Source organism: Emydura macquarii, unplaced genomic scaffold (assembly GCF_026122565.2).
Source record: "Emydura macquarii macquarii isolate MOO-44397 ecotype Brisbane River unplaced genomic scaffold, CSIRO-AGI_Emac_v2 contig_2369, whole genome shotgun sequence".
In the NCBI taxonomy this organism is placed as follows: domain Eukaryota; kingdom Metazoa; phylum Chordata; order Testudines; family Chelidae; genus Emydura; species Emydura macquarii.
The window spans coordinates 1,810,713-1,838,647 of NW_027132506.1; the positions used below are offsets into that span (position 1 = coordinate 1,810,713).

At 59.5% G+C, this 27,935-nt stretch overlaps 1 protein-coding gene across 2 annotated transcripts; it reads left to right on the top strand.

The window, feature by feature from the left end:
- Positions 1–482: 482 nt before the first annotated feature.
- Positions 483–27,895, top strand: RASSF1 (Ras association domain family member 1). Of its 2 annotated transcripts, XM_067561195.1 has the most exons (6): positions 483–1,462; positions 9,533–9,657; positions 23,981–24,085; positions 24,297–24,591; positions 25,036–25,151; positions 26,137–27,895. In XM_067561195.1, the coding sequence occupies exons 1-6, from the start codon at positions 1,123–1,125 to the stop codon at positions 26,281–26,283; spliced, it is 1,128 nt and encodes a 375-aa protein (XP_067417296.1). In that variant the 5' UTR covers positions 483–1,122; the 3' UTR covers positions 26,284–27,895. The 2 variants fall into 2 exon arrangements, with proteins under 2 accessions (XP_067417296.1, XP_067417297.1); XM_067561196.1 differs by lacking the exons at positions 483–1,462; positions 9,533–9,657 and adding an exon at positions 12,824–13,308.
- Positions 27,896–27,935: the final 40 nt, after the last annotated feature.

Below are 27,935 nucleotides of genomic sequence, written 5' to 3' on the forward strand. Positions count from 1 at the left end.
GAGTCCCCATTCCTAGATCCCCCCATACACACACACACACCCCCACAGCCGGTCCTGCCCGGATCTGGAAGCAGACCCCACCGGCCCTGTGACGTCTCCGGCCCTGCTCCGAGCACGGACCCCTAGCCTCCTGCTCTGCCCCCTGGGGGGGTGTCAGCACGGGCTGAGCCAGGCCGGGCCCCGCGAAGGGTTACGAGCCAGCCCAACCCACCTGGCGACTTCCCAGGGGCCGGGGTTTCTCCTCTCCCGTGGCCCTGCTGTCTCGTCCTGCGAGCATCGCTGCAAAACGGCAGGGGACTAACCTCCCGCCGGGCCGGGGGCGCTGAGCCCAGCCCTGGTCCCGGTCCCGGTCCGGGCACGCCAGCCTCCGGGCCGCGGGTACCAGGATTCCTCGGCCGGGCCGGGCCGGGCCGGCGCCACGGGCTGGTTCCTCCCCTTCCCCCGCCCCCCGCCCTGTGATTTTTCTCAATGGCCCCGCCAAGTTCTCGGCGTGAAACTGCCCCGCGCTCCTGCCCCAGCCTCCGCTCCTCGGCCCCGCCGCCGGCCCGCTCCCAGGCGCCCTGAGGCTTCCCAGCTGACCGGGCTCTGCCGGCCGGGAGGAGACGCACCGCGGCGGGGAGCAGCCCGCCGGGACAGACGCGGCGAGCTGGGGATTTTTCTTTCCGCCCGGAGGAAGGCGCGAGATGAACGAGGCGGCGAACCCGGGACCCCCCCTCGCCCCGCTTCATGCAGCGCTTTGAAGATCCCGCTTTAAATGCGCGGGGCGAGCGCAATCCGCCAGGGAAAGCAGCCGGCGGGGCGCAGCGCAGCGCGGCGGGGGTGAAGCTCCGGCCGGCCGAGGACAGAGGGATCCGGGGGGGCCCTCGGCCTCCATCCCCGCTCCTGTGTCTGCCCGGCGGCCGCTGCTCCGACGTCGTGCCTCGTTCCAGTCTAGGGAGGCAAGAGACGGGTGGACTGCGGCAGGGAGACAGACAGACAGACGGACAGAGCGAGGGAGAAAGGGAGGCAGCGGCGGCGCCTCCAGGCTCCCCCCCAGCTGAGCGAGCCAGCCATTGCGGCAGGGGTCTCCGCCCCGGGGCGGGAGGCAGGGCCTAGGCTCCCCGCTGCCCCGCCGTTGGGGAGATGGCCGGACCCCGGCCCACGGGCCAGGAGATGATCGAGCTGAAGAACTTGGAGCTGGAGAAGCAAATCGACCTGACCCGCGGGCCCCGGGCGGGCGCCCTGGAGCGCCCCGTGCGCCTGGAGCGCACCAACGCCCTGCGCATCACGCCCGGCAAGGTGCCCGACCTCCTGAGCCGCGTGCGGCAGATCCGCCTGCTGGGCGGGCAGGGGGACCCCAAGGTGCCGGGCGAGCTGGGCGAGGGCCACGCCTTCGGGCCCTGCACCCGCGGCCAGCAGACCTGGTGCGACCTGTGCGGGGACTTCATCTGGGGGGGCCCCCGGAAGAGCCTGCAGTGCGCCCGTGAGTACCGGCCCCGCCACCGCAGGCGGCTCTGGGAGCGGGCGGCGGGTCTCCCCTGTAGGGGGGCGCGGCGCGGGACGGGAGGAGCCGAGGCTGGGTCCCTGGCACGCGGCTAATGAGCCTGGAGAGATCTAGGGGCCCCCTCACAACGGGGTGCACTCTGGTGCCTCGGGGGAACCTGCCTCTGTCCTGCCCTGTGGCCCATCGATGGGGGTTAGGCCGGGGCATTTGCCCTGCCCGGGCTGAAAACTCCCAGCCTGGCTCCTCTCCCTGCAGACAGGCCGGAGGCATCCATCCGGGGCTGGGTGCAGAGCGCTGGGTGCAGGGCTGGTGGAGAGGGTGCACAGCCATGGTCTGTCAGCTCTGCCCTCAAGCCTCCCTGCCAAACCCTGGAGAGCTGGAGCCTGGAGAGCCAGTCACCAGCAGGAGATGGGGTGTACAACTTCCTCCTCCCCAGAGCTCAGGCATGGGTTCCCCAGGCCTACTGCGCTGCCCCAACCAGGGGGTCCCTTTGTGTTTGGAGAGCGTAGGAGACTCCCTTTCCTCTGGTCTCTCACTGGCTCTCTTCTCTGGTTCCCAGTGTGGTGGGACCCTTCCTCTCCATTCTCCAGGCAGGGCCAGCACAGTGCACAGTACATAGCTCCGCCAGAAGAAGAATCTGTGCCAGGCCATGCATCATCCCATATCAGCGTCAGTGCCAGGCCTGTGAGCTGGTGTGAGCAGCCCAGTTCTGGGATGCTCACCCCTCACCAGACCTCTCTTTGCCTGGGATGAACTCAGGGCTCAGCTGTTCAAACCCTGTAAGAACAGGCACGGCCATAGTGGGTCAGATCAATGGTCCATCTAGCCCAGTATCCTGTCTGACAGTGTTCTCACACCCAGGCCTGGCCACCTCCGGTCCCAACGGCTTCCCTCTGCTGGTGATTTCAGAATGGTGCAATGAGAAAATTAACTGGCTATGTGGAGACTTCAGAGCCCACAGGAATCAGAGCTAGGCCAGGGCCTGTGAGAATGGCGATCCCGGGGGTATGTGGGGCACCCACGTGGCATTGGGGTCTCTTTGCCCTGGGACACCATCTCACAGTGGTGCTTTGCCCAATCTCCCAAGAGCTCCAGTCTTCCCCTGGCCTCCTGGGGAGCCCTGTGAATTCAGGGTGAGGGGCAGTGGGGAAAGGGAGACGGTGCCCTGCTCTGCTCTCCAGTCGCCTTCCTCTGACGAGCACCCGGCACAATGGGGAGAGACCCACAGCCAGCCCCTGCAGTAAACCTCAGTCCCTGGCACTGCAGGGTCTGGAGTTCCCAGCAGGCGTGCAGCAGGTCAGGAGCCCCCAAACTGAGTCCCCTGCCAGCCAGGTGCAGCTGTTGGTAAGAATCATAGAGGGCTGGTTCGCTCACCTGCTCCCACCCTGCCAGTCACCAGAAGTGTGGGTGCGAGAGGCAGCTCTTGGGTTAACGGGTTCTCCATCCAGAACCCGAGGCTCTGCCTGCTTGCGGGCATTAAAGTTGGGGGGGGGGGGCATTCTCGGCGAAACCGGGGGTGTTGACCCTAACCTTCCTTGGGAGATGTTAGGTTCTGCCTCCCTCAAATCCCCTTTCAGCCTCCTCCACCAAAGAACAGGTTCCGTTCCCATCCCAAAAGCTGCGGTGGAGTTGCTCAGCTGTGTTGAACAGCTGGTGTGCTCCACCTCAGAGGCAGCTGCATTTCAGTGATGTGCGGCTGTGGAGTAGGGAGATCCCTCTTGGGGAGGGATGGTAACGCAGAGGCAGGCAGACTTGCCCAGCCTGCGACTGGACAGGAAGGGGACTACCTCCCAAATTCCTCCTACTGCTAGAAGAGGCAGGGGCTGGTGGGGTCCATTCCTGGGGGAAGAGGGGAGGCAGCAGGCCTGGCTCAGGCTGGCTGGAGGGGCACAGGATGGCACCCGGGTGTTTGTATGGGATGGGAGAGTTGGCAGAGGCAGCAAGTGTCTCTGGAGTGGTGGGGGAGGGCCCTGCTGTCAGGATGTGATCAGTGCCGCGCTGCAGGGACTTCCCACACGCACGGGCCCACATGCTGCTCCGCTCCACTCGCCAGGCCCCATCCTCTCCTGTCCTCAACATGCTTCTCCAGCTGTCAGGAACTGGGGGCCCTTCATTTCTCATGGAGGGTCTAAGGCCCAGCACTGGGCATGGCAACAGGCACTGAGAGTGACAGATTGGGGCCATGCTGGCAGGCACTGTGATGTGATTGCTGGAGGTGATAGAGCCTGATGGGGGTCCTGACGGGCCTGGGTTCAGAGCACGGAGCCTGGTGGGGGCCCTGGCAGGCCCAGGGTCAGGGCACGGAGCCTGGTGGGGGCCACGATGTGGGGGAATAGGCTGGTGGTAGCTGCTTTGTTTCAGACGCTGAGAGCAGCTGGCAGAGAAGAGATGTGAGAACTTGGACAAGTTTGAAGTTTTATGAATCTTTTTTTAAAGTTCTTGACTTTTCCAGAAAGGCCAGGGGTGCTGTGGGGAAAGGCTGAGTTTCTGTGGGGTCCCTCAGCCTGTCTTCAAGGGACACGTGCCCCAAAGGTTAGAGGGGGTCTAAATTCTTGAACCCACAGTGCCAAAGGGGGGAGTCTGAATTCTGGAGAGACCATATGGGTCGGCTGATTTGGGCCAGTGCCCCTGTTGTATAAGGTAGAACAGAACGTTTTAGAGACGAAACAATTGGAGGCAGGAGCATCCCATGCTGAAGGATGGGGAGACCGCACCCACCCTGACTGATTCACCCCGACCCTCCCAGGTGCCATGCTGGTTTGTCCACTGTTTAGTGTGATTTCTCTTTCGCCTCCGCCTCCCCACCCCTGTGGCATCTGGGTCTCCATTCGCCATCAGCAAATCCCAGGCAGGGCTCCAGTGGGCTCCAGAGGGTCCATGGTTTCTGAGGGCTGAGGCTGCCCTGCTGGGACAGGTTTCCAGGTTCCATGCCAGAGAGCTGGGAGCTTGAAAAACCTGGGAGCCTCTGCTCTAGCCAGGATTTGATGCCCACCGGAGAGCGTGAAAGTCCTGAGACAGGCTGCCAGGCTCCGTGGCAGCTCCGCCATGCAGACTGCCCCTGGGCCGGGCATCCCCGGCGTGCAGGCTCCCAGGCCGGTGGGCTCCCGTGGTGCCCAGTTCCTGAGCAGACGAGGCTATTCAGCAGCTGCTGTAGTCCATGTGCCTGTGTAGACCAGCCCTGAGATTCACTGTCACCCTTTCCAGAACAAGGGAGAAGCCAGGTGCTTTGGTTTGTTTGTAACCCTGGAAAGAGGATGGGGTTGGATATTTTTCGTGAGGGAAGGAGGAAGCTGAAACTTTCGCTTGTGTGACCCTGCCTTAAGGAGATGGGGAGATCGGCCTGCTCCCAGCGCTGGGCCAGAGACAGTGCTTGGTTTTCCGGGTCCCTTCGGCCCAGCGATCCAGCCCCCACAATCCGTGTTGCTCGCCGGTTGGCCTTACTGAGCATAGAGCGCGTGGGCAGCTGGCTCGCCACAGCGGTCACCCCACGCTGAGCCCCGTGCTTGGCCCCTCTGACCCCCCAGAGGCTGGGATGTGGGGGTGCTCTCACCATCTCCCCTGATGGAGTCTGCTTCTTCCTGCCCCATCCATGGCTGCTCTAGTGTTAGGAGAGCTGCCTCCCCAGAGAGAGGGGCTGTAACTGAATAGCACGAAGGTCAGCTTGGCAAAGCTCTGCTGATTGTAATTAATATATCACAGAGAGCATCGGTCATCCCAAAGTGCTGCATCAGTTACAGATAAACTCTTTGACTCCACCACGCTGCTGAATGCAGCCACCTCTGGGGTGGAACGCAGCAGCTGTTTAACAGCACACAGCAACCCTGGGACAAGAAGCAAAACTGCGTCCAACCGAAACTGCAGAGGGAGTCTAGGTCAGCAGAATTTAATGACCCTTGTTGCCTTTCAGTCAGAACACGGCATTATCCCATGACAGGTCTTGTGAAAAGAAGACCACCACCACTTAGCACTTCTATAAATGCCAAGGGAAGATGAATGGCTACAGGGGCTCAGTACTGCATTGAGGTCAATACTAAATCAGAGGGGGAGCATGCCCCCTATTGAGCCACTAACCCTGCCTCCTGCAGCCCAGTGCCCCATAGCACTGGGGGCAGTGACTGCGTGGGGAACATGCCCCCTATGGAGTTACCAACCCCACTTTCCGCATCATGTGGACCAATTCCAGGCGAGCACATCCCAGGCTTATACCGAGATCACAGTTCAGCGTGGGGCAGCTGCAGAGCCTGTTAAAGATGCTGCTCGGTAGTAAGCTGGCTTGGAAGGGTCTCATTTTTATCGGTCAATGTCCGCGAACATCGATTTCGCCAGCACACCCAAACCGATTTAAAAAAAAAAATTCTGTCGATAGTAATCACTATTTACCAATAGGCAAAGTAATGAAAATGCTGCTTGAGATCTCGTTAGCGTTTGATCTAACGGACATGTCCTTTGTGCACTGGTGACACTGACCAAGTGTATTCACTTTGACAGGTGATGTTGACAATTTTGTGTGTTCAGGGGTATAAAGCTTTCGAATCTCAGCATCTGCTGCCAGTAAATAATTGTCTGACTCCCTCCTCCTCCCACCAATTTCCAGGAACCGTGAAAAATTAAATGGATAAAAATCTAAAACATATTTTAAAATAACCTGGACGTTATCTATCAAAATGATGTTAAAGAAGTAAAAACTGAATCCTGCCAACCCTAGTTATAAAAGTGACCATCCCGGCCACCCCTGCCTCTCTCCCTGGCCTTTATTAGCAGGGCATGTGTAAGATAAGTGCAACACTGTAAAATCTATGGACCTGATCCTCTGCTTCCTTACTCATTTAAATCGGAGTAACTTCATTGCAGGCAATAGATTGGTGTCAAAGAATCGCATTGTGCAGCCGCTGTGGTGCAGCACTCACCACTAGAGGGAGCCAGAGCCCCGTTTAAAGTCATCATTCCCCTTTTTAAAAGAACAGCTGACCATCCAGGGAAAACTCGGGAGGAACTTTCCATGGAGAATTAGTGTGTCCCTAAAAGCCTGTAATTTCTGTGCAGTGGAACCGGGTTTGACTGATCACTGCCCCGTGTGGTCAGTCTGCCTTCTGCATCTAACCCTGCTCTGGAAAACTGGGGCGTGGGGCCTCTTTTTCTTGCGGTGGTTGGAAAGATTGGGTTGGAAATCGTGATGGGTTTGCTTTCTGAAATGCCGCCTGGCTTCAGGCAGAGAACAGCGCTGCACTACTTAGAAGCTGACTAGACGCTCAAATGTCTTGGCAAGATGGAAGTTTGGCTTCTCTCTCAGTGAAGGAAGCTCACATATTGGATGTAGGTACTGGGATTGTTCTGATATCCCAATCTAAAGGGGGCCGGGGGCAAGGAAGGCCCTTGAGTTGCCTGAACCCACTGTCAATGCCGATCAGGGTTATATCATGACCCTCTTGATATTTGATGGTTTTCGCTGAGCTTCAATTCTAGGAGGCAGGGATCACATGAGAACCTCAGCTTTCATTTTCTTCTGCAGTCACTGACTGGCCCACATGCTTGCAGAGAAAATGTGGCTCACGTGCACCATAAAGGCTCAGAAGGCAAATGTAAAGCAACCAAAATGTGTTAGTTTGTAATGGTCTCATGGTTTTTTTAAGCCAATCTTGTGACTTGTTCGGACGCCTGACCTGATATTTTGAACTCTGGGGCTTGGAGATACTGCAAACCGGTGCTGAAAACACCAATTCTATGCCTTTCTCTCCCTCTGGCTCTGTTGGGGGCCCTGTGATATATCCAGGACAGAAGTCGAATGTCTCCAGAATCAGAGGTGTTCTTATTTTTCTTTCTATAGTGTCCAATAGCTCCGATTTTCCCCACTCCCCATCGGGGTGCACAGGGGCTCATGGCGTTGGCAAGGACAGGGGACCATTTAGGAGTGAATTCAGGTCTATTTTTCAGCCCATATATTTGGTATATGAAACCATATTCTCATTCAACCAGCTTTTATTTTGCTTCAAAACAGGGAACATTTTGAAATTGATCTTCTGGTGTGAAAAGGCCAGGAAAAGTGATGTTTTGGGGGTGACAAAACGGCCCTGAATGAAACAAGGACCGTGTTTTTTCTCCAGTTTAAAAAAAAATTATTTTAAAGCCAAGATTGCCTAAATATTGCCTCAATCTTTGTTGCTCAGGAAATTTGGTGTGGGGGAGGGAAACCCCAAACCACCCCTCCTTCCAGAGCGGTTGACCGGTTCCTGCTGCGAATCTGAATGCTCTGTTTTGTGACATCGCAGTTAGTTGCCATGGCGAGGATTGTGATGTCACAAGCTGTGGATTGTGATGTCACAAGCAGACCGCAAAGGTGGTGGGGCCCCGGCCAGTAACTCAGAACAACGGGAGAGAAATGGAGAATTGGTTCTAACAGGGAAAGTTCTTGGCTCCGGGGCATTATGGGGGAAAGGACGTCCCTGTGAGATTAGGGGGTGGGGTAGAGTGCATCCCTACAGAGATCTGGGAGGGGAGCACGAGGCAAGTGATGGCACTTCAGCTGCATCCGGGCACTGCATGACTGGCATTTCTCCCACATGAGCCCATCTCCACGGCAGGAGCCACGTCCGGCTGCAGCCTGTCCAGGCAAATGATCTCTGGAGGCGGCTGGCGGGGCAGCCGGGTGCCTGTTAATAGACTCTTTGTGCTGGCAGGTGGCAGCGTGGCTCTGGGGAAAGGCCATGCCACTGGCACAGAGGCTCTTTGTCCCGCTCCCTTTGAAGTGTGGGTTTGCGGGGGATCTCTCTTTCCTTGGCCCGCTCCCTTGCCCCGCTGAGGGCATGTGAATGGCGGCCTCGTGGCTGGGCACGGGGCCTTTGCTGTGTCCGTCGGAGATCCTGGGGTGGGTGGGGCAGCGTCTTGGCACCACTGAGCTACGTGGTGTGTTAATCACAGGGGCAGAGAAATCGGAGCTGCAGCTGTTCGGCCTCTGGGGCCCTTTGCCCATGGCCCAGCTGGGCGTGCTGCTGATGGTGTCCCGCCACTGCAGAGAAGAGGGCAGAACAAGAACCCATCAAGGGTGCCATTCCCCTCTGTCCCCCTCCCTGGCTCCTGAGGCTGTGCCTGGCCCCACCTTGGATCGTCCTTTGCCCTCCAGCTGCACAGGCTTGTGTCTCCTCATCCCCCTACGCCACTTCCTTGGGAGACCCCAGCCCCACAGGGGTGAGTCTCTGTCCTGAGCTTCCCCTCGCAGCGCCAACGTCTTGCATCTGCCACGGCTCCCCGACCCTATCCTGATGGTGCTGCTCTGCGGGCGGGGAGGGGGGTGGAGACATGGGGCTGGCAGATGGGCAGCGAAGGTTCAGTGCTCAGCTTCCTGAGACTGTGCTGCTTTGGCACCTGCATGGCTTGGTACAGGCCAGGCAACTCGCGTGTGCAAGAGTCGCCAAAGCCGCTCCCCCCAGCCCCTCCTCCCCAGGCTGAATTGGAGGGTGGGGGGAGCAGCAGAGCTGTGATACCTGGGAAAGTGGAGCGAGGTCCCCTCCAAGTGGCTGAAGGAGGCCTGGGCACTTGCTGATAGGGTTTCTGGCGGGGATCTCATGGGATCCCTGGCTCCTTTATTCTATTCCCTCCTAAAATCCCAAAGGAAGAAGCCCAGACCGTGGGCCTCTCTGCTCCCAAGGACCCCACGCTGGACACCAGCTCTGGCAGGGATGGGGGGGCCAGCACTCCCTCCTGGCCTGAGCTTGGTCTGGCAGGGGGTGGGGGTGATTTGAGGGTAGGTTTGTCTTACAGACCCTCTCCAAGCTGCCATACAGCAGGGCTTTCCCGGGGGACATGGGGAGCTGGGAGAGGAAGGACTGAGGGATTGCACAGCGAATCAGGATACTTGTGTTGCGATCCGGCCCCCCTTGCCCCCTCCGCCCCCTCCCACCCCCACCATGCTGCCTACTCCCAGCTCTAAAGGTGTCTGACTGGCCTGTCCTAGCTCTGGGATTCTAGCGAGCCCTGGACCCTTCAGGCTGCTGGATTCTTCCCCAAGCTGGCGCCCGTCCACCTCATGCTCTGCTTTCCTCTTCTCTCCCCCAGACTGCAAGTTCACCTGCCACTACCGGTGCCGCGCCCTGATCCGGCTGGACTGCAGCGGCCCCCGGTACCAGGACAGTGACCCGGCTGAGGCCAATGAACAGACCGTGGAGAAGGACACCAACGTGGTAGGAGAGCAGCTGGCATGCTAGACCCAAGTCTGCAGAATGCACCCCACGGGGGGAACAGGGCTGGTGTAGCCGGGACCCCCTTCCACACACACAGCCGGCGCTCCTGCTCCCCCACAGCGCCCCCTGCTGGGAGAGGCTGGTGTTCATCAAGCTCCTCCCCTCGCGGTCTGTCACCAGCCCCAGCCTGCAGTGCTGCGGTTCCTGCCCCTCCCCCACACAGTGATTAACTCGCTGGGCTGAGCGGAGCGTAAATCTTGCTGTGGCCCTGCTGGAGGAGCCAGCTCCAATTTCATCCTGCGATTGCAGCTCCACTCTCTGCAGCTGGGGCCTCCCTGCTACACCCTCCCCAGGGGCAGGGAAGGGGGGGCAGGGTGAGGCCCATGCGCCCCACATTGCCAATTAACTCCTGGCACCTAGCAGCACAGCAGCCAACGAGCACCCACCACCCTGCCTGGGACCCCCGGCAGGCCTGGACCCCCTCCCGTCCCCCCGCTGGCTGCGGTGACAGTCAAATTTCCCTGTCACCCCCCCCCCGCACCCCCATTGCAGACCCCAGTTCCCCACCCATCCAGGGACCTGCCGTTACCCACCCCCTACACGCACAGCGGGGCTGGGACAGGAGCAGCAGAGGGTCAATATGTCTGGGGGGGAAGCCAGGCGGGTCCGTGGGCTGGGCTGGCACGGCAGGAAGCTGGGTACTGGGGTAACTGGGGCTGTGGGCTGGGCTGGGTTGATCAGACAAACCCTTCCTGTATCAAAGGGCTCTGAACGCTGGGTGTCTCGGGCCTTGGCTTTCCTGTGCGGGGATGAAAGCCAGCTCTGAGAGTCACGGGAGCCGTTCCTGTCGCCTCAGAGGCTCCTGAACCAGTGACAGAAGGCAGCTGGGTCTCTGCACTTCAGGCATAGGGGAAGGTGGGGGCATACGGGGAGGGGAAGTGCTCAATAAGGTGGGCGTTTGGGAGGCATTTGGTACCCTTGTGGTAAGCGTTTGGGAGGCGTTTGGTACCCTTGTGGTAAGTGCAGTTCTGAGCATGTGGAAAGGTTCCTGGGATCAAATCTGGTGCGAAGGAAATCCAGTCTGAGCCCCGCTCCGAAGTCACGACCTTCTAAACAGAAGTGGATGTTGCCAGAGAGCTGTTGAGCAGCAGAGAGGGTGGTCTAGTGGTTAGAGCACTGGACTGGGATTTGGCGACCTGGGCTCATTTCTGGTACAGCCATAGACTCCCTGTACCTCAGTTTCCCCCTGTGTAAAACAGGGACCTTTTCCTATGTCCTAGGGGTGTGGAGTATAAAATCCCTTGTGGGGTGCTCTGAGAACCCTGATGAGCACTAGATGAGTACCACTGGGGCAGGCTTCCCCACCCCATGCCCGCACGCATACACATGCACAGAGACCCCGGCCAGCAGGCCTCTGCCCTGCTTCCTCAAGCCCCTTCTGAGGGGGAAGGTGTGGTTGGCACTGCAGGATCCACTCCTGGGCATCTCTGCGTGGAGCACAGCAGTGGGGGGAGAACGACTGGGATTTGTCCCTCTAGAAAGTGAGCTGGGAGCACACACCCAGGACTGTCACGCCGCCACTAGGTGGTGACAGTGGCAGCCCAGTGGGGCAGGTCATGCCCATGTTTTTCTCTGTCTGTACAGCGCCTAGCACAGTCTAGCCTAAGGCAGTGATGCTGACTGGGCCCTCCAGCTGGCTGGATTGGAGCTGGTGAAGGTCTCCAGCCCCCATGTAGCCCGCTCCGGAGAACCCTAAATGCAGGCTGGCTCCTGGCTGGGTTGTGGGTCATTGCACATCTGTGGTAGCCTCGGCCGAGGGGGCTCATGGCTGGAAGGCAGTTGGTGCAGAGAGCAGGCTCCTCGTGGCACTGCCAGACTGTTGTAATAGTGCTTTGCCTTGGAAGGTGGGTCTAATTCGCTCCCAGCCAGTAGGGTGCTTTTCTGAGCTGCATGAATGCCCCGGGCTGCAAGTCCGGACCAGAATTCATAAAGGGCCAGGGTTTGTCATGGCATTACTGGCACCTCCTGGTGCAATGCGAAATCTGTCAATAGCAGCAGTGGCTCTGCTCCGGCCACGGCCAGGGAACATAGAGGGGAGTCGAGCCGTGCCTTCTCTGATGAGGATCTCGGTGTGTTTCAGGCAAGAGGGAGGAGTTTAGGCAGACATGTTTGCGTTTGGGGGAAGCTTCGGAGCGTGTGCTTTGGCCCAAGGTTCAGGGGCTAGTTTGAGTTTGGGAGGGAGGCTAAGGATTTTGGGGCTAAGATGGGGGGTCAGTCTGCGTTTTGGGGGGCAGGGTGGGAGGCCCGGCTCTCACTCTTTTTTCAGATTGGGTTACTCCTCTCTGGGTACAAACACCAGGAAGTGAGAGAGCCCCATGCAAGCAAGAACCTGAAAGCAGGGCCGGTCCCAGCCCATGGCCCCAAGGAGCCACTGGAGGGCAATAACCGAGGCAGCCAGGTGTCATCCTCCCTTGGCGCTGCCCCACACTGAACGCCGGGTGGCTGTCGGGACTGTCACCACCCCCCTCACGCAGAAAGAGGGGCAGTTTCATCTTAATGGAAATGGTCCCCTCTCCTGCTGTGTCTGTCTGTCTCTCCTTTTGTCCTTCTGGCTTAAGCTGTGCCCACCGTTGACTCCTGGGAGAAAGGGCTAATTAACTCTGGCTACACCTAGGTACCGGGCAGGGAGCAGTGCCTGGTGGTTAGAGCACAGGCCTGAGAACCGGGGCAATTCTAGGACAGGATGGGTTAGGGTGAGCTCCTCCGAGGTAAACCTCTTGCAGGGGCTGGTCCTAGTCCCCCAGGTGCGGAATGGGGTACTAGCGGGGCGGCTGGGAGGACAAATCTACTTCAGGAGGGTGACCGTGCCCAGATCCCACCATGAGGGGCGCCTGGCCAGGCTCCCAGAGACGCGCGGAGCGAGGCGGCGGCGATGTCCCTGCAGAACGGGCTGCCTAATGTTTGGGAAGCTCTGACGAAAAAAGGCGAAGCGCAGCGACCTTTCCAGGCAGGCCGCCGCCGCAGGGCGAGCTGCTTTGGGGATGAAATCATGGCAGGAAAGGGGCGGGCCCGGAGTGCGCTCACCCCGCCCCAGCTCGCTGCGCCGCCTCCCCCAATCCGGGCCAGCCCCTAGGCGCCGTGTGTACGTTTCAATTTCAATCTCAACGGCTGCTGGAGCGCCAGGCCAGCCAGGGGAAGACGAGGAGGAGCCGGGGACACCGGGCGTGCAGCGCCGGACGGACGGTCAGTGCTTGGAGGTGTGGGGCGAGGGCTCCCCAGCAGCGGGCGCACGGAACCAGGCCAGGGCGCACGCCGCGCTCCCACCCGCTCCATCCTTCGAATCCGCTTCGCACCCAGCCCCGGGAGCGGCCGGCAGATCCGGCGTTGTTCCGAAGCCCGTCGAGGGGCCGCTGATCCAAGCGCTCCCAGCCCGCGCCGGGCCGGGGAAGGGCGAGGCTGGTGTCCAGGGTCGGAGGGCGAGCTGCGGCCGGGGAGGGGATGAGCGAGGGCGAGCCGGGGACCCCGTCCTTCGAGATGACCTGGAGCAGCACCACCAGCAGCGGCTACTGCAGCCAGGAGGACTCGGACTCGGAGCTGGAGCAGTACTTCACGGCGCGCACCTCCTTGATCCGCAAGCCCCACAAGGACAAGGTGAGGCTGAGCCGGAGACCGATTCGGAGTGGGGGGATCCGGAGCCCCCCCGCTTCGGAGTGTGTGGGGGGAGGAATCCGGATTCCCCCGTGGGCAGATGGGGAGATCCCGGAGCTGGAGGTGCTCAGAGAAGGCTTTGCCCCCCTTCGGGATGCTCGTTGTTTCGATTGCCCTTGTGCCCGGGGAGCCCGTTGTCAGGATGGGCCCGCTCCGCTTGGCGCTGCCCAGACACTGGCTCCCGCCCTGAAGACCTCACTGCCGCCTGCTCCTATTACTTCGGCCTTGCTCCTCTTACTCCTGGTTCCTGCTTCCTTATTGGCTGCCTCTGCCGGTCCCCCATGTGCCTTGGGAAGCGGCCCTGCGGGTCTCTAGGCCGGCTTAGGTGGGGAGCGAAGCTTGGTCGAGGCCTGGCTGAGAGGGCTCGTTAGCCGGGCCAGCAACCTGTACCCCCCCAGCCCACGCTCCGGGCACTTTGCAAGCAGGCTGACTGGGCTTATTCCGGTCTTTGCGGGGGGACTGGGCCTCCATATGCCCCTATGGAGCCTTCCCATGGGGTGAATCAGATGCGCTTGGGCGTATGTTCCAGGAACCGGTTTGTGTGGTAGGGAGTGAAACCAGACCCTGTGACAGCAGCGAAAGCATTAAAAGTACCTTGGCGAAATGCCACGGGGAGCCAGAGAACCGGCTGGGAAGGGGGATTCCTGTCAGTTTTCTGTCTCCCTGGCCTGGCTGGAGCATAGCATGTTGAGGTCTGCGGGGAGGGCACTGGTAAGGCACGTGGGTTCCATCCCATGTGACATGAGTTTGGCGGGTCTCCTGCCAGCCCCTTAATGGGCATTTAACGTAAAACCCTCACTGAGTTGGGCACTGCTTGGCTTTTGGGAGGGTGTGGGTCAGGATTGAGGGGCATTGGCCAAGTTGTGGGGGGGACCCAGGACTGGAACAGCAGGGGGGCTGAGCCAGCTGCACTGTGGACGAGCTCTATGAATCCTTCACCTTTTCTGTCTGTCTGTCTGAGGGCTTCCTAGGGTGTCCATCCCCGTAGCGCTGGGCAGCGGTGGTCCTGGCAGGAAGAGCTCTCTGGATTTAATGGCAATACAACACTCCCCCGCTTAGTGAAGTCATCCTGGCAAATGGGGGGAGGGGAGGTGGCAGATGGAGGGTGAGTGAGGGAGATCTGTCCCTAGAGGACCCTGTGCCGGGACACCAGCTTGAGCTGTGTCTGGCACCAAGAACCGTGAATGGCTGTCGAGAGACAGGCTGGAATTGCCACCTGGCACCGTCACCCTGTGATGAGGCATCTGCCAGGCGCATCCTGTGCCTGAGGAGACCCAGCCCACCTGGCTCTGTGCTAGCTGAGGGCAGGCGTGGGGGGAGAAGGATGTAGGTGGTGTTACCCTCCACCGGGTTGAACTTGACAACCTGTGGGGGTGGTGGAGACCTGGCCCTGGGATCCTGGCCATCTCTTCTCCGCTTTCCCTGCACTGCCTCCATCTCCAGCTGTCCTAAGAAACTCTGGGACCTGAAGGATGGGAGCTGGGCCTCAGAACCCAGCAAAGAGGCAGCTGGGCTTGTCTTCAGAGCGGTTGGGTGGGTAGCGTCTGCGCCAGGGAAGGACACCATCTCCCCAGACCAGCACCCGCAGCAGCATCGATGCTTCCTTGCTTGCTGATGACAAACCTCCAGCTGTCCCCAGCCAAAGGAGGTTGTGTTATTAGTGGGCAAGGGTGGCCGGGGAGGTCCTTGCATAGGATGTCCTCTTGGAGCCCTCTGGGGCGCTCTGCCTGCAGCCCTACAGGAGCTGAGCTGGGCCAGCATCATGGGCGCTTTGCCCACTGGTGCACTTACCAAAGGGCCTCGGATCTGGCTGCCCTTGGTAGTCCATTGGCTCAGCCGCTGGCTGTGGCAGATGTTCAGGAAACGCAAGGGTGTGAGATAGGGAAGAGGCTGAGCTCACTCCCTATCAGCGGCCGGGGCCCAGCGGGGGCGGATGAGTCGGTTCCACTCAGCTGGTTACTGCCACAGACTGAGTGCGTGCGTCCACGTACGGGGGCTCAACAGGGAGGAAGGGGTGAATTGGGGGAGCTGATTTAGCCGGCAGAAACCAGGCAAAGCACGAGTGGGTGCTGCGCGAACATCACCCCCTGCGCCTCTGCTAGTGCACTGTGTTCCTGGCCACAGCCCCCTTGCTGCTCCTGTCCTGACCTCCACATTGGCGGGCGCCCCTCAATCCCGACCCGCAGCACCCTCGGCTGCCCCAGTCCGGGCTGCTGCTGAGCAGTCAGGCATTTGTGTGGCACCTTTGTCAGCCGCAAAAGGCATGAAGCCCCCCAGCCCCTCCTCCGCCCCCCCCCGGCAGCTGTGTCAGCGCCTGCCACTCTGCAGGGCTTGCTGGAAAGGAATTTTTCCCAGAGTGCCAAATGCGCTGCTGGCAAAGGCTATAGCCTCCCAGCTGTGGTCCTCTTAGACCCCAGCAGAACTGTACATCCCACTGCTGGCTCTATGTCAGCAACAGAGTCCTGTCTGGAAACCAAGTTAGTCTCATTTGTTTGTGTGACAGAGCGTCACCTAGTGGTTAGAGCAGAGGTGCTGGGAGTCAGGACTCCTGGGTTCTGTTGCCAGATCTTTGGGGAATGGAGTCTAGTGGTTACAGGACAAGGCCAGGGCTTGTCTGGGTTCTGTTCCCAGCCCTGCCACTGATTCACCAGGTGGTCTGGGGCATGTCACTTCATAGCTCCATGCCTCAGTTTCCCCATTGTGTACAGTGACCCTGGGTGTGGTGGGTTGTGAAGCTTGGTTCTCTACTAGGTGTCATGTGCATTCAGATTCTTGGCTCTGTCTGGGTTTGGCCCCCATCTGGGCACTCCCAAGTACTTAATAATGAAAACCAGCCCCTTCCTGGCCTGTAGGAGAAGTAGCTTGACTGGGCTTTGTGTGTGAGTCAGTGGGTGTGCTGTGCTGAGACTACTGGGGGAAAGCTGAGTTACTCTTATCAGGCCACTTCATTCAGGTGCTTACAGGAGCTGAGCTCTTTGGAAAACCTGGGGCTCTTCCTGCGTCGTCCACAGGCCAGTGCTAGAACGAGGAGCCGAGCCCAGATCTGCCGAGCCCCAGTCCCGCCCCGTAGCCACTGGCCCCCCCCTTCTTCTTCTCTCCTGTTGGTCCACTGGACCGTAGGCTGGAGATCATGATGTAGTGGGAAAGGCACCTCTAAGATAATCCAGGCCAGGGTGGGCTTTGGGACCTCGACCTGGGCTCTCTGTTCAATGGGGAGCTGGTGCAGAGGGCAGGGCACAGTGGAGGGGCAGCGGGCAGTGATCTGTGCTGCTGGGCAGGGGGGCTTTTTGGAGGAGAGGAGTTTCATGCCTGGACGTGATCCCTGCGTGAGACACTGGGGTCTGCTCTGGTTCTGATGGGGCGGGCAGGGGGCAACATTCTGGCCAGTGGCGAATAAGAAGGAGGCATCTCTGGCCTCATGGCTCGGACCCCAAGGCTGCATCTGCCTTAGCAACCGGAGGGCTTAGCCAAGCGCTGGCGAAGCACAGGGCAGGATGCTTCCTAATGGGCATGCTGGCTCCCACGGGGCAGAGCCTGCCTGGGGCTCTGGGCGGATGGCGCCACCCCAGGCACAGAGCTCAGGGCCTTCTCCCGAGGACGGGGCTGTTCTCTGGGGCAAACCCCGTCTCCAGTTTAAGGGGAGCTGGGGCTGCGGCCCTCCCACTCCGGGCCCCGCACAAAGGGCCAGCCGAGCCTCAGATATGTGATGTCAGGCGTGCTGGGGGGCGGAGGTAACCCACACGGTGCTGTGGCCAGCGGAGTCACCCCTGACTAAGGGTGATGGAGCAGGGTGGTAACACAAACGCTCTGACTCAGAAGGGGAGAACGGACCGGCTGTTAACCATTTCACCACCTGGAGCAGCCGGGCCCCCTCAGCAAGGGCAGTCAGAGATGCTGAGAGGGACTGGGAGGTTGCTTGCTGGCCCCCTTCTACCCCCCAGTGCTGGCCGTGGCTTTGTTGCCCTGCCCAAAGAAGGGGCACACTGAGAACCCAGCTGCAGCGACTGGACGGGCAGGACAGCCCAGACTGGAGAAAGGAGAGGGTGAAATGCAGCCAGGAAGAGAGAGGATGGTGCACTGGGAGGAAGCTCCCTGCCCCCCTCCTCGTATCTTCTCTTACTGAGCAGAGGCAGGGGGGTCGTGGGATCCCAGCCAAGGCAGCACATGGCACCTGTGGTTGAATATTTGTTAGGATCCAACAATCCCAGGCTTCTCAAATATGTAAACCGTGTCTTCTCCGGCCCTGCCGGGGCCAGGGTGAGAATCTGCTGGGTACCCTGTTTCCAGCCTGGCGGCAGGGAGTCAGGAGAGGGGCCACATGCAGACCTCATCCTCTCTGCTTCTGCTCAATGGGTTCTTGGTGCACGGGGTGCCCCTGTGGAGAGCTGGGGAGGGATGGGGGTTTGACATGGACCCTGGACAAACTGACTGATGCATGCCGGAGGCTGCAGTGGGTACGTGGGGCAGAGCCTGGCCCATCCCCAAGAACACAGTCCCCACGGTGTGGGAGGGTGTTACTGACTCTATATGGTCACATGGTTGAGTGAGCAGGGACTTGTCACAGGCCATGGGAGTGATTGGGGCAGCCTGGGGTCAGGAGAGGAAACTATCCAGGGCGGAACAGCTTGCTGTGCAGCACCAGGCGCGGAGGCAGCATAGATCAGCCAATGGGCTTTGCAGGGGCACTGCGCTGACCTGCACGCCCAGCCTCCTGCACCCTGATTGTACTGGGCTCCCCACACCTGCTAGGCAGCTTGTTGTCTTCCCCCCTCCACCCGGCACAGCAGCTGTTTCCCCTCCCGTGCACCACATGGATGGGGTGCAGCTGCAATGTGTTAATGCTGTAGGGAGGGGGTGCCGCTGCTATGGCCTCCCTCACCCTTTCCATGGTGGTATGCCCCCTTTTCCCGGGTGCCCAGTGTCTGCTAGGCACTGGGGCGATGTCCTCTGCCAGAGGCTGCACCCCTCTGACCTGTGCTGATCGCAGTGTGTGCCGGTTCTCGTGCGGGTGGTCTGTGGAAGTGGGGCTGACTCACGGGGGACCTCGAGGGATAAAAACGTGAGCTGCGCGACAGAGCTGTGGCCCCCTAGCTCAGGCTGTGGCACTGGGGGGACACACACAATTACCCAGTAACTAACCAGCCCGGTGCTATTTCCATCGTGGGGCTGACCACAAACCTGTTCTAAGCAAAACCAAGCTGAAGCCAAACAAAGCTGATGTGAGCAAAGCGGCAGCTGCTCCCCTGGCTGGGCTTGGAGCAGCTGAGGGTCCCGGTGCGGGGGAGGCATGTGAGATAACCGGGGGTGAGCTGGCAGGGCATGCCACGATGCATGTGTGTGTGGGGGGGGGGGGGGGCACACTATCATTAGCTGGCAGGGACAGTCTGGAGCCAGCGGTCTGTAGGGCACTGCAGCATTTGAACAGGTGGTGATGCGTTATGTAACTTGCCCCGCAAACAGGCCTTGGAGAAAGTTCCCTTTGTTCTGTAAACAGGACGCCTGCATCCCTGCCTGTGACTTTTTTTTTTCATCCTTCAGCCGTGAGCTCCCAGCGAGCCTTTCCCGTCCTGGGATGGGCCGTGTTCCCTTTTCTGCGCACCCCACCCTCACAGGCTTCCGCCTGCCCTGGCCCTCAGGATACAGAGACTTCCCCCTTCATTTCCTTGGATCAGATCCCTGCACGGGAAACGCTCTCCACCCTTGTTGCACACCCATGTTCCCACAAAGAACCCAGTCTGGCTGGGTCTCGTAAGCCTTGCATAAGCTGCAGGCTGGGTCGCAGAGCCAGGCTTATAAATAGCCACGTAAGTATTGCTGGGAGCTTCCCTCCTATGGGATTTACAGTTGTGAACAGAGAACAATGCTAGTAATTTTCACTTGATGCATTGATTCCCAAAGTCTACATGGACCAACCCAAACTCTTTCCTAGACTCGGGTGCAGACCAGAGCCAGACGCTGTGTCTCGAGCAGCAGTCATGGTTTAATGGAGCACAGTGCAACTCTAGCATGTGGGAGTTTAAAGCAGCTCTGACTGCCTGTCCTAAACGTGATGATCAGAAAACTAGATATATGCTCTATTTTATTTTTAAATGCTTCTTTAGGAAGAGCAGGAATGTGCAGTTGTGTCTCACCTGCTTTTGCTGGAGATCTCCTTGAAGGAGCAGAGGACTGGGGCAAGAGCTTTCTCAACATTTAATTAAAGGATGTTGATATTTTTAACAGGGAGAGTTTTTCTCCCACGTGTGTGTTAAACATTTGAGTTAGATGGGTGTTAACGAAGACAGACCAGTCTGATCAAACCTCTCTCCCCTTCCCTTTCATTAATCATCTTTCACCCCTCTGGTGTCTGCTGACGTAACCCAGCAGTTCTCCAGCTGTCTGTCAAGATTTCCAGGAAAATCAGCATCATTGTAATGCCCAGCCATGCTGTGTTGGTGGGACAAACCGTTGATCCAATGGTGTTTGTCAGAAGATTGATGTCAGTACGTTGTAGACCCATTCATGGCTGTAGACGGAGGCTGTGTGTTGGATCCCACCTCTGAATGTGAATGATAATTACTCCTGGTCAAAGGCGTGTCCTGCTATTAATGTACTTCAGGCTCTGGCGTCGTGGCTCAGCCTGAAGGGCCCCCTGGTTGCTGAAGCAGAGCCTGGGTACTCGCTCCCCCACCCCAACCCGGGCACAAGTGCCTGAATGATTATGCTGGAGAGCCATTCTCCTAGAGGATGATCATCTCTCTGATCCAAGATGCACCCCCTGACTGATCTGCGGGGTCAGAGATATGGGAGCTGGGGTAGGCTGGGGAGGGGGACCAGCCCAGCCCAGCAACCACAGCGTAGTGGGTGATAAAGCTGGCTCAGCTCATCCACAGAGCTCTCCAATTTCAAACACCTGATTGACATTAATTAGTGAGCAGTCTGGGGAGGGGGCGGCACTCTCACTGCCCTCCTTGAATGCTGGCAGGGCCTGGCGGGGTAAATACGGGGTGCAGGAGAGTAAGAAGCTGATGGCACTGCTGAAGGTCGGATGCCAGGCAGGCAGGTGGACATGGGACTCATGCTGGGGGCAAGAGAAAAAACAGATCTAGCAATTGCACATTGGAAGGAGCTTTAGCTTCTGCTTGAGATGAGTTGGTCTCTGGCTTGCAGCACCAGCACACGTGTGCACATGCGTGTGCGTGGCACGTGTCTGTCTCTGAATGGTGTGTGTGTGCTGTGCACAGGTGGGGACCTGGCTAGGCCAGGTTGTGCTAACTGTGGGGCGAGCCAGAGGCAAACCAAGCCAAAAGGGAAAAACTTTAAATGTTTAGAATTTTATAGGTTAACCCCAAAATTGTACCAGGAGCATAAATGCTACAGAACATTACCAAAGGCTCCGTACTTATAACAGTACACAAAAGTGACCAAGGCATTACCCTCTGTGCGGTTAGTACCAAGTGCACTGTTGTTAATGAACTCAAGAGCTTGCTGGACAATAGATCAGTGGTTCCCAGCCTTTTCTCTGCCGTGGCACACCTTGATCCCTTTAACTGTTCTGAGGCACGCCACCATGTAGTCTCCAAATGAACTCATGAACGTTCATGAGCCAATCCAGAACTCTTCAAGTAGGTTTTCAAAATATTCCGTGGCACACCTGCTCAGGCCTGGTGGCGTACCAGTGTGCCACGGCATCCCGGTTGGGAAACACTGCAAGAGACTGTGCCACTTGGGAGAAGCATCCACGTTTCCTCTCCTTAGCTGCAAGTCCATTTCCTCTCTCTCTCCATCCTGTTCTTCGCTTCTCTTCGGCTCAAAAGGTGCCTTAGAGTCTGTGTTCCTGAGGCTGCACCTCTGCGCACCGAGTTTATCCACCCGAGGGGTTTCTTCACCCTCCCCTGTCCCGTAGGCACCTTTTGAACTGTGAACATCTATTGACAGAATAAACAATCTCTCTGTTCATGCTCGTTTCTTCATGGGGAAGGACTTCTCATTTACCGTTGTCAGGGTCTGTTTGCATCTAACACAGCTTTTTGATCAATTCCCTTTTTCCACAATTATATTTTCTTTCCGTTTCCCTCTCTCACCCCCCTTGATGCTCTCCAGTAAGTCTGTAGATTTTATTTCCCTCCCTTCTCTAACCGTGTCTGCTCACGTATCCAGGTCTGGGTTTTTTTCTGCTTCTCCTGACCGGAAACCTTTCCTATTTTCCTTCTTTCTTCCCAGTCCCCTACTTGTATTCTCCTGCTCCTCTTTTCATTTGCCCAGCCCACCTCTGGTCCATCCACTATCTTGACATCGCCAGTCTTCTCCTTCTCTAACACTTTTTCCAGCTGCCCCTTTGGGTGGATTCGGGGCACGAGCTGCCCTCTCGTTTGCCATCTCTCTCTCTCCTGGACAGCTGTCTGTGCAGCTGCTGCAAGTGCTAGTTTCAGGGTGCGAGTCATGACCATACGCTATGTACATGTGTGTGACCATCCGTCGGTGTGTACACGCATCTATGATGTGTACCACGTGCAGCGCCACGTGCCGTTCTCTCCTCTCTTCTCCCGCACTGCCATCCGGCCCCAGGCAGCTGCCGGTGGTTTCCAGAAATCCCAGGAGAGCTCTGATTGGTCTGTGGTGAGCTCATCTGTAATTCCCCTTGCGGGGTGGGAGGGCTTGAGGGGGGCTGATGTCAACAGGAAGCCTAGCCGGGCTGATGCAACAGGATGCAATGAAGTTGTGTGCAAGCAGCAAGAGAGAGGGTTGGCCTTCCTGCTCCAGCGGCATGCGTCATGGGCGTGTTGGTGTGTGGTCGGTGGGAAGTAAGAGCTGGTAATAGACGAGCTGACTGCATCGGCCTTCCGTGGCATTATAAGGTGGCCCATCACTGTGGTGTCGAGGCTCCTGGCTGGAATCATGCCCTAGAAGAGAGTGATGTCTAGATCTCCTGTGCCAACCCTGAGCAGCATGGGGTTGGTAAATCCTCCCCTCCCCCCCCCCCCACCCCACCATCCTTCGCTGTGGGACAGCTCGAACTGCAGACCTGTGCCCACGGGGTCAAACCAAAACAACGCATCCCCGGCGGCCAAACGCCAGCGAGCCAAGAAATGTCAAGTTACCTCTGGCACCGGGGCCCTGAAGAGCGCCGTGTGCAAATAGCCAAGGGCCGAGCAGCTGTTCTTTGCCATGCATTGATCAGAGGGACGGGTGTTTAGCATGGAAGCCTGCTCCCCGTTTGCTGTGACTCTTGGCCGCCTTGAAGGGAATCCTGGAAATTCTCTGGCCTGCGTTTGCAGGGGGTCAGAGCAGATGATCAGAGCACTGTGCCTTCTAACTCAAACGTAAGCATCCATTGATCGTTGCCTGTCCGGGAGTGGCACAGAGGCACTGTGGGCAGGGACCACGTCAGGGACAGGAGTGCAATCGCGGAGGAGCGGGGGGGCACCTGGAGGTGGGATCTGCTGCTGGAGCCTCCTGCATTTTCTGTTGGAGGCTGGATGCTGATTGGTGCGCCAGCCCCACTGTGTGAGTGCCTTGTGTCAGCACCGGGGTGTTAGGAACACACCCCCATGCATCAGGTGGGCGCTGCTGGGCAGCGAGTGCCTCCTAGCTCCTGGATCTGCCCAGCAGCTGCTGCAGCTCTTGGTGTCGTGAAATGGTCTCTCCAGTGATAATGACTGTCAGCCGTGCCCCCAGCTGGTGTAGTCCCACCTTCTCTCAGCTTCCTGTGCCCTCAGCCTCCTCCCTCCCCTAGTGCCCACCCGTTGGGCCTGGCTCGTGGCTTCCATGGGGCTGGCTGCTACATGATATAAAACCTCTCTTACTCAAAGTCTCTGTGATAACAAGCCGGGGAAAGTTGATTCCTGATCCCAGCTTTGATCCTGCCTGTGGGTCTAGGGAGCTGTTCCCTGCTAGGGCTGGGGGCATCCCCAGGGAGAGTCCAGCAGGGTTCTCTCTCTCTAGACACACCCTTTGCTTGAGGTGTCTGCCTTGTGGAGCCGGGCAGTGAAAGTAGGTGGTTAGCTGGCCTGGCCTCAGGGCAGGTGTGATTAAAGCAGCCGGGGTATCTGCCGCACCTGTGGGGCAGGGCGCTCATCTGCCTCCCCCGCGCCCCAGCCTGTCTGGCTCACCCAGGCCAAACCAGCAGGACGCCCACCCGGACTGAAATCCAGCCGTCCATGGCCTGGCCCCTCTCTTGCTGCGCTGTGACCCGCTTGCTACATCAGAGTCACTCCTGATGTACACCAGATCAGGGACCAGCCTCCAGGCAACGGGACATGGGCTCCACCAAAGCCCATTGTGGTGCTGCTTCTGGGTGCCTGAGCCGGGCCGGGTCAGGGAGTCTTTTCCTGGAGGTGAACTCGCCAGGGCAGGGTGGAGAGGACGTGCAGGGGAAGCGTGCGCAGCGTGCAGGATCCGCGCCAGTACCCAGCGCTTTCAGAAACCAGGCGGGGAGAGTTTTGGGAGGCTTGTGGGGGTGATTAGGCCAGAGAAGTCATAACTCCCGCAGCAAAGCATTGTGGGTGGTGTGCCAATCAGTCCTGGGCCATGGCCGGGTGGAGATGCAGCAGGCTGAGGGGAGGGGAGCGGAGCCCGTGTGGGAGTCCCAGCTGTCCCTGGAGGTGGGCTGACTGCAGGCTTCTCTCTCCCGCAGGATGAGCAGATTGACTGGGAGAAGCCGGTTCTGACCCAGGCCGAGATCGAGCAGAAGATAAAGGAATACAATAGCCAGATCAACAGCAACCTCTTCATGACCCTGGTGAGGCCTGGGGCGAGACGGGTCATGGATGGGGCGGGGCAAGGAGCTTTAGAACCCAGAGCCCATTCCAGGGGGCACAGGGATCCTGCTCCAGGTCTTCCCTCCTCCCAGGGGCTGCCCCCAGAGCCCTTTCTATGCTCACTGCCCCATTACCCTGCTCCACTCCCAGCTTTGCCCCGCTCATTCTCGCTCTGGATCTGCCTCCTCCCAGAACAAAGACGGCTCCTACACCGGCTTCATCAAGGTGCAGCTGAAGCTGATCCGGCCGGTCTCTGTGCCGGCCAGCAAGAAGGCGCCCTCCATCCAGGACTCCAAGAAGGCGCCGCGCTCCCAGGCCGTGAAGCGCCGCACGTCCTTCTACCTGCCCAAGGACACGGTCAAGCACCTGCACATCATCTCCCGCACCCGCGCCAGCGAGGTCATCGAGGCCCTGCTCAAGAAGTTCACGGTGATCGACAACCCCCGCAAGTTCGCCCTCTTCGAGAGAGCAGAGAAGGACGAGCAAGGTACCCAGCCTCCTGTCCTCTCCTCTCCCCCTCCCTGGGCGCAGTCCCTCCACCGCGCAGTCCCGTATCAACCGGCTTTGACGCCAGCCAGAGCTACTCCTGAGGTGTAGATTGCACCCATTACATAGGGCTTAAGTTTTACCCTGCTACAGTGTCTGCCCCCCTCCCCACAGCGCCCCCTCCTGGGAGAGGCTGGGGCTGGCACTGGCATAGCTGGGATCTCCTTCCCCTCCTCCCCCCGCAGCCAGGGCTCCTGCCCCTCTCCCTACAGCGCCCCCTGCTGGGAGAGGCTGGGGCTGCTGTAGATGGGATCTCCCCCCTCCTTCCCCAGCCAGGGCTCCTGCCCTGCCTCCTCCCCTCCCCCCACAGCACCCCCTGCTGGGAGAGGCTGGGGCTGGCGTAGCTGGAGCTCGTCTGACCCGGGGCTCGGGGGTGCCGTTGCAGTGTACCTGCGGAAGCTCTCGGACGAGGAGCAGCCCCTGCGTCTCCGGCTGCTGGCTGGCCCCAGCGAGAAGGTCCTCAGCTTCGTTCTGAAGGAGAACGAGACCGGAGAGGTCAACGTGAGTCTGGGAACGGCCTGGTGTGTCGCTAGCCCGATTGGGAAGCCTCGGGGTTGTGGGGAGGGCGTGACAGCACTGCTTCCTGCTATCTGACCACCTCCCTCCGAGCGCAGCAACCCGCTCTTCTCCCTGGGGGGATCATCTGTGTCCCGGCAGGCGGGCACCCCCTTGCCTAGCTTGCCCCTGCAGCAACTTCCCTCCTTAATCTGCTGCAAAAATGGCTCTCTGCTGATTATTTCCCTCCCCCCACCAACTCCTTTATAGACCCCGGGAGCATCTGCTTCCTTTGTTCTTCTCCTGCTAATTCCCCCCCCCCTCCTTCAGACAGGGGCAGGCAGTATCTTCTCCCAGCTAGAGCAGCCCCTTGTCCCAGAGTGTTTTACTTTGAATAGAGCCTTGTACGCTGATTGCGCCCTGTTGTGTCTGGCCTGGCGGAGACAGACACGACCTGCTGAATCCTGGGGACGCCGCATACGTACAGGCGCTCCCCACCGCACGGCGCCACGTCATAAAATTGTCCGCAATTCAGACGTGGTACGGAGAGAACTCCAGCCCGCCACAGAGGACCAGGGGAAGAAAGGGAGTGAAGGGGGGAAGTCAGCAAGCCCCACACTTGGGCCGTGGGCCTGGCGGAGGTAGAAACAGGCAGCTACACCAGAGAGCGTGAGATGGGCACAGTGAGGTGCGGGGCAATGCCCCCAATGGCCATGGGGAGGGAGTTGGAGATCGCTACCGATTAGGGTGGAGTTTGTGTAAGGCTTGGTCTGCATTGGGCAGTGTTGCTGAAGAGTGCCGGACCACAGCCCCCTGCTATTCCACGTGTGGTCCCCACACAGCCTCCCGCTGCTCGTCCAAGCCTGTCACCACCCCCAGGGTTCTGCCAGCGCCCCCAGCCCTGCCCGAGTGCCTAGGTCAGGGGATGGTGCACGCTGCGGCGCAAGCTCCTGTGGTGACGGCGCCTCTGCCCTCTCGCCCTGCCCTGCAGTGGGACGCCTTCAGCATGCCCGAGCTGCACAACTTCCTGCGCATCCTGCAGCGCGAGGAGGAGGAGCACGTCCGGCAGATCCTGCAGAAGTACGCCCGCTGCCGCCAGAAGATGCAGGAGGCCCTGACCACCCGCACCCCGGGCTGAGCCGCCCCCACCCTGGACCTGACGCTCCAACCAACACCAGGTGGCGAGGAGAAGAGGTGGCAAGGCCAGGTGGACACGGCTGGATCTGCTCCAGGATTGTGCTTGGGGGTCGTCGGGAGCTCCTCTGCGGGGAGGCGGGAGGGAGTGTGAGAGGGGGCGGTGGAGGCGTGCGTGGCGGGTAGCCCCCTCGGGGGGTCCCCGGTGCTGCATGAGGCGCGAGTGTGAGCGAGGGCGAGGCTGTGTGCACGGGGGTACTTCCCATTGTGTGTGTGTAGGGCGGGTGCTGCTGGGTCACTGCTGGGGGCAGTACAGCTGCTCCGAGTCCATCCTCCTGCTAGGGTCTGTCTGTCTTCAAGCCATTGGGCTCCTCTGGGCCTAGCTCTGTCTGGGGATAGATGGAGGTTCAATGTGGACCCTGATGGCAGCCCGGGACCCCTGTCCTGGGGGGCAGCGGCCTGCCCTGTGGCTCATCAACCAGGACTGCCAGACCCTCCCTTCCCTGCAGCGGTGCGGCCGGCCGTAGGGCACCGAGCTGGCAGGGCTCAGGACTCTCTCTCTGTCCAGCTGCACTCAGGACCATCTCTGGGGTGAGCCCCAGGGAATTCCTCCAGGGACCAACGCAGCACTTGAGCCCCTGCCTTTCCAGGATCCCGGTGACCAAAGGTGGCCTTGGTAGAGGATCAAATCCAAAGGAAGGCCAGGAGGAGCTCCGGTGACTGCCCCAAGGAGGGGTAAAGGGGATCACATGGGGCAAACCCATCCTTGGTGTAGCCTCAATGGAGCTGCTGCCAGGGCTGGGTCTGCCTCCGTGGGTATCATGGAGAAGAGGCACCGGGGGCAGTGGCCTGGGAAGGTCCGTCGCGTGAATGGAGGGCCAATACCCCACCACCTTGTCCCCAGCAGGCTCGGTGCGTCCCACTGGGAGCACGGGCCACTAGCGATGGTGAGAGGAGAGCACTGGAGGGCGAGGGATGGCAGCCCTGGACTTGGAAGGGCACTGCCAACCTTCCCTGGAGGAGCAGCAGCCCCCCTGTGCCCAGGGGCTGGGGAACTGGTGTGTGGCCAAGCAGCCGAGCCGCTCCCCATGAGTGCATGGGAACGGAGGCCGGGCGAATGCACCCAAGAGGCTCCCTTTGCAGAGGGGCCTCCCTTTGGGATTTGAGGTTTGTTTCTTTTCAGTGAATGTTTTTGAAGTCGACTCTGTTGAATGTCCTGAGCTTCCGGGGGCACCGCGCTCCCCGGAGGCTTGGCCTGTGCGTGGTGCTGGCTCTGTGTGGATCAATAAACGATTCAGGGGCAAGACTGGCCTGGTGCTCTTTGTATCTTCGGAGCTGGTTTCAAGCCTAGAATGACCACCCTCTGGGCAAGCTCCTATCGGCAGCGGTAAGCACCAGCCCTTGGGACGAGAGGGGAGATTGGCCCCCATGCCTCAGCCAGTCCTGGGCGTGACCGGGGCAAGGGCAGTTTGTCCGTCTCCCGCTGTGAGCTGGGAGGTGAAGGGTCCTCCCCTTCCTCCTTTCTTTGCTGCTTGTCCTCCATGTTTCAAACGGGAATCAGGCGCTGAGAGGGACTTGCCTGGGGGTGGATGGTGGCACTTCACAAGGGTGTGCACACGTGTGACTTCCCTCACTTCACCCAAAGCAAAAAAAAAA

Excerpts from the sequence above, each read along its gene's own strand:
- RASSF1 (XM_067561195.1), top strand. The coding sequence starts at position 1,123 with ATGGCCGGACCCCGGCCCACGGGCCAGGAGATGATCGAGCTGAAGAAC. Across the intron at positions 24,086-24,296 it reads GCAACCTCTTCATGACCCTG|AACAAAGACGGCTCCTACAC; the intron begins GTGAGGCCTGGG and ends GCCTCCTCCCAG. Across the intron at positions 24,592-25,035 it reads AGCAGAGAAGGACGAGCAAG|TGTACCTGCGGAAGCTCTCG; the intron begins GTACCCAGCCTC and ends GTGCCGTTGCAG.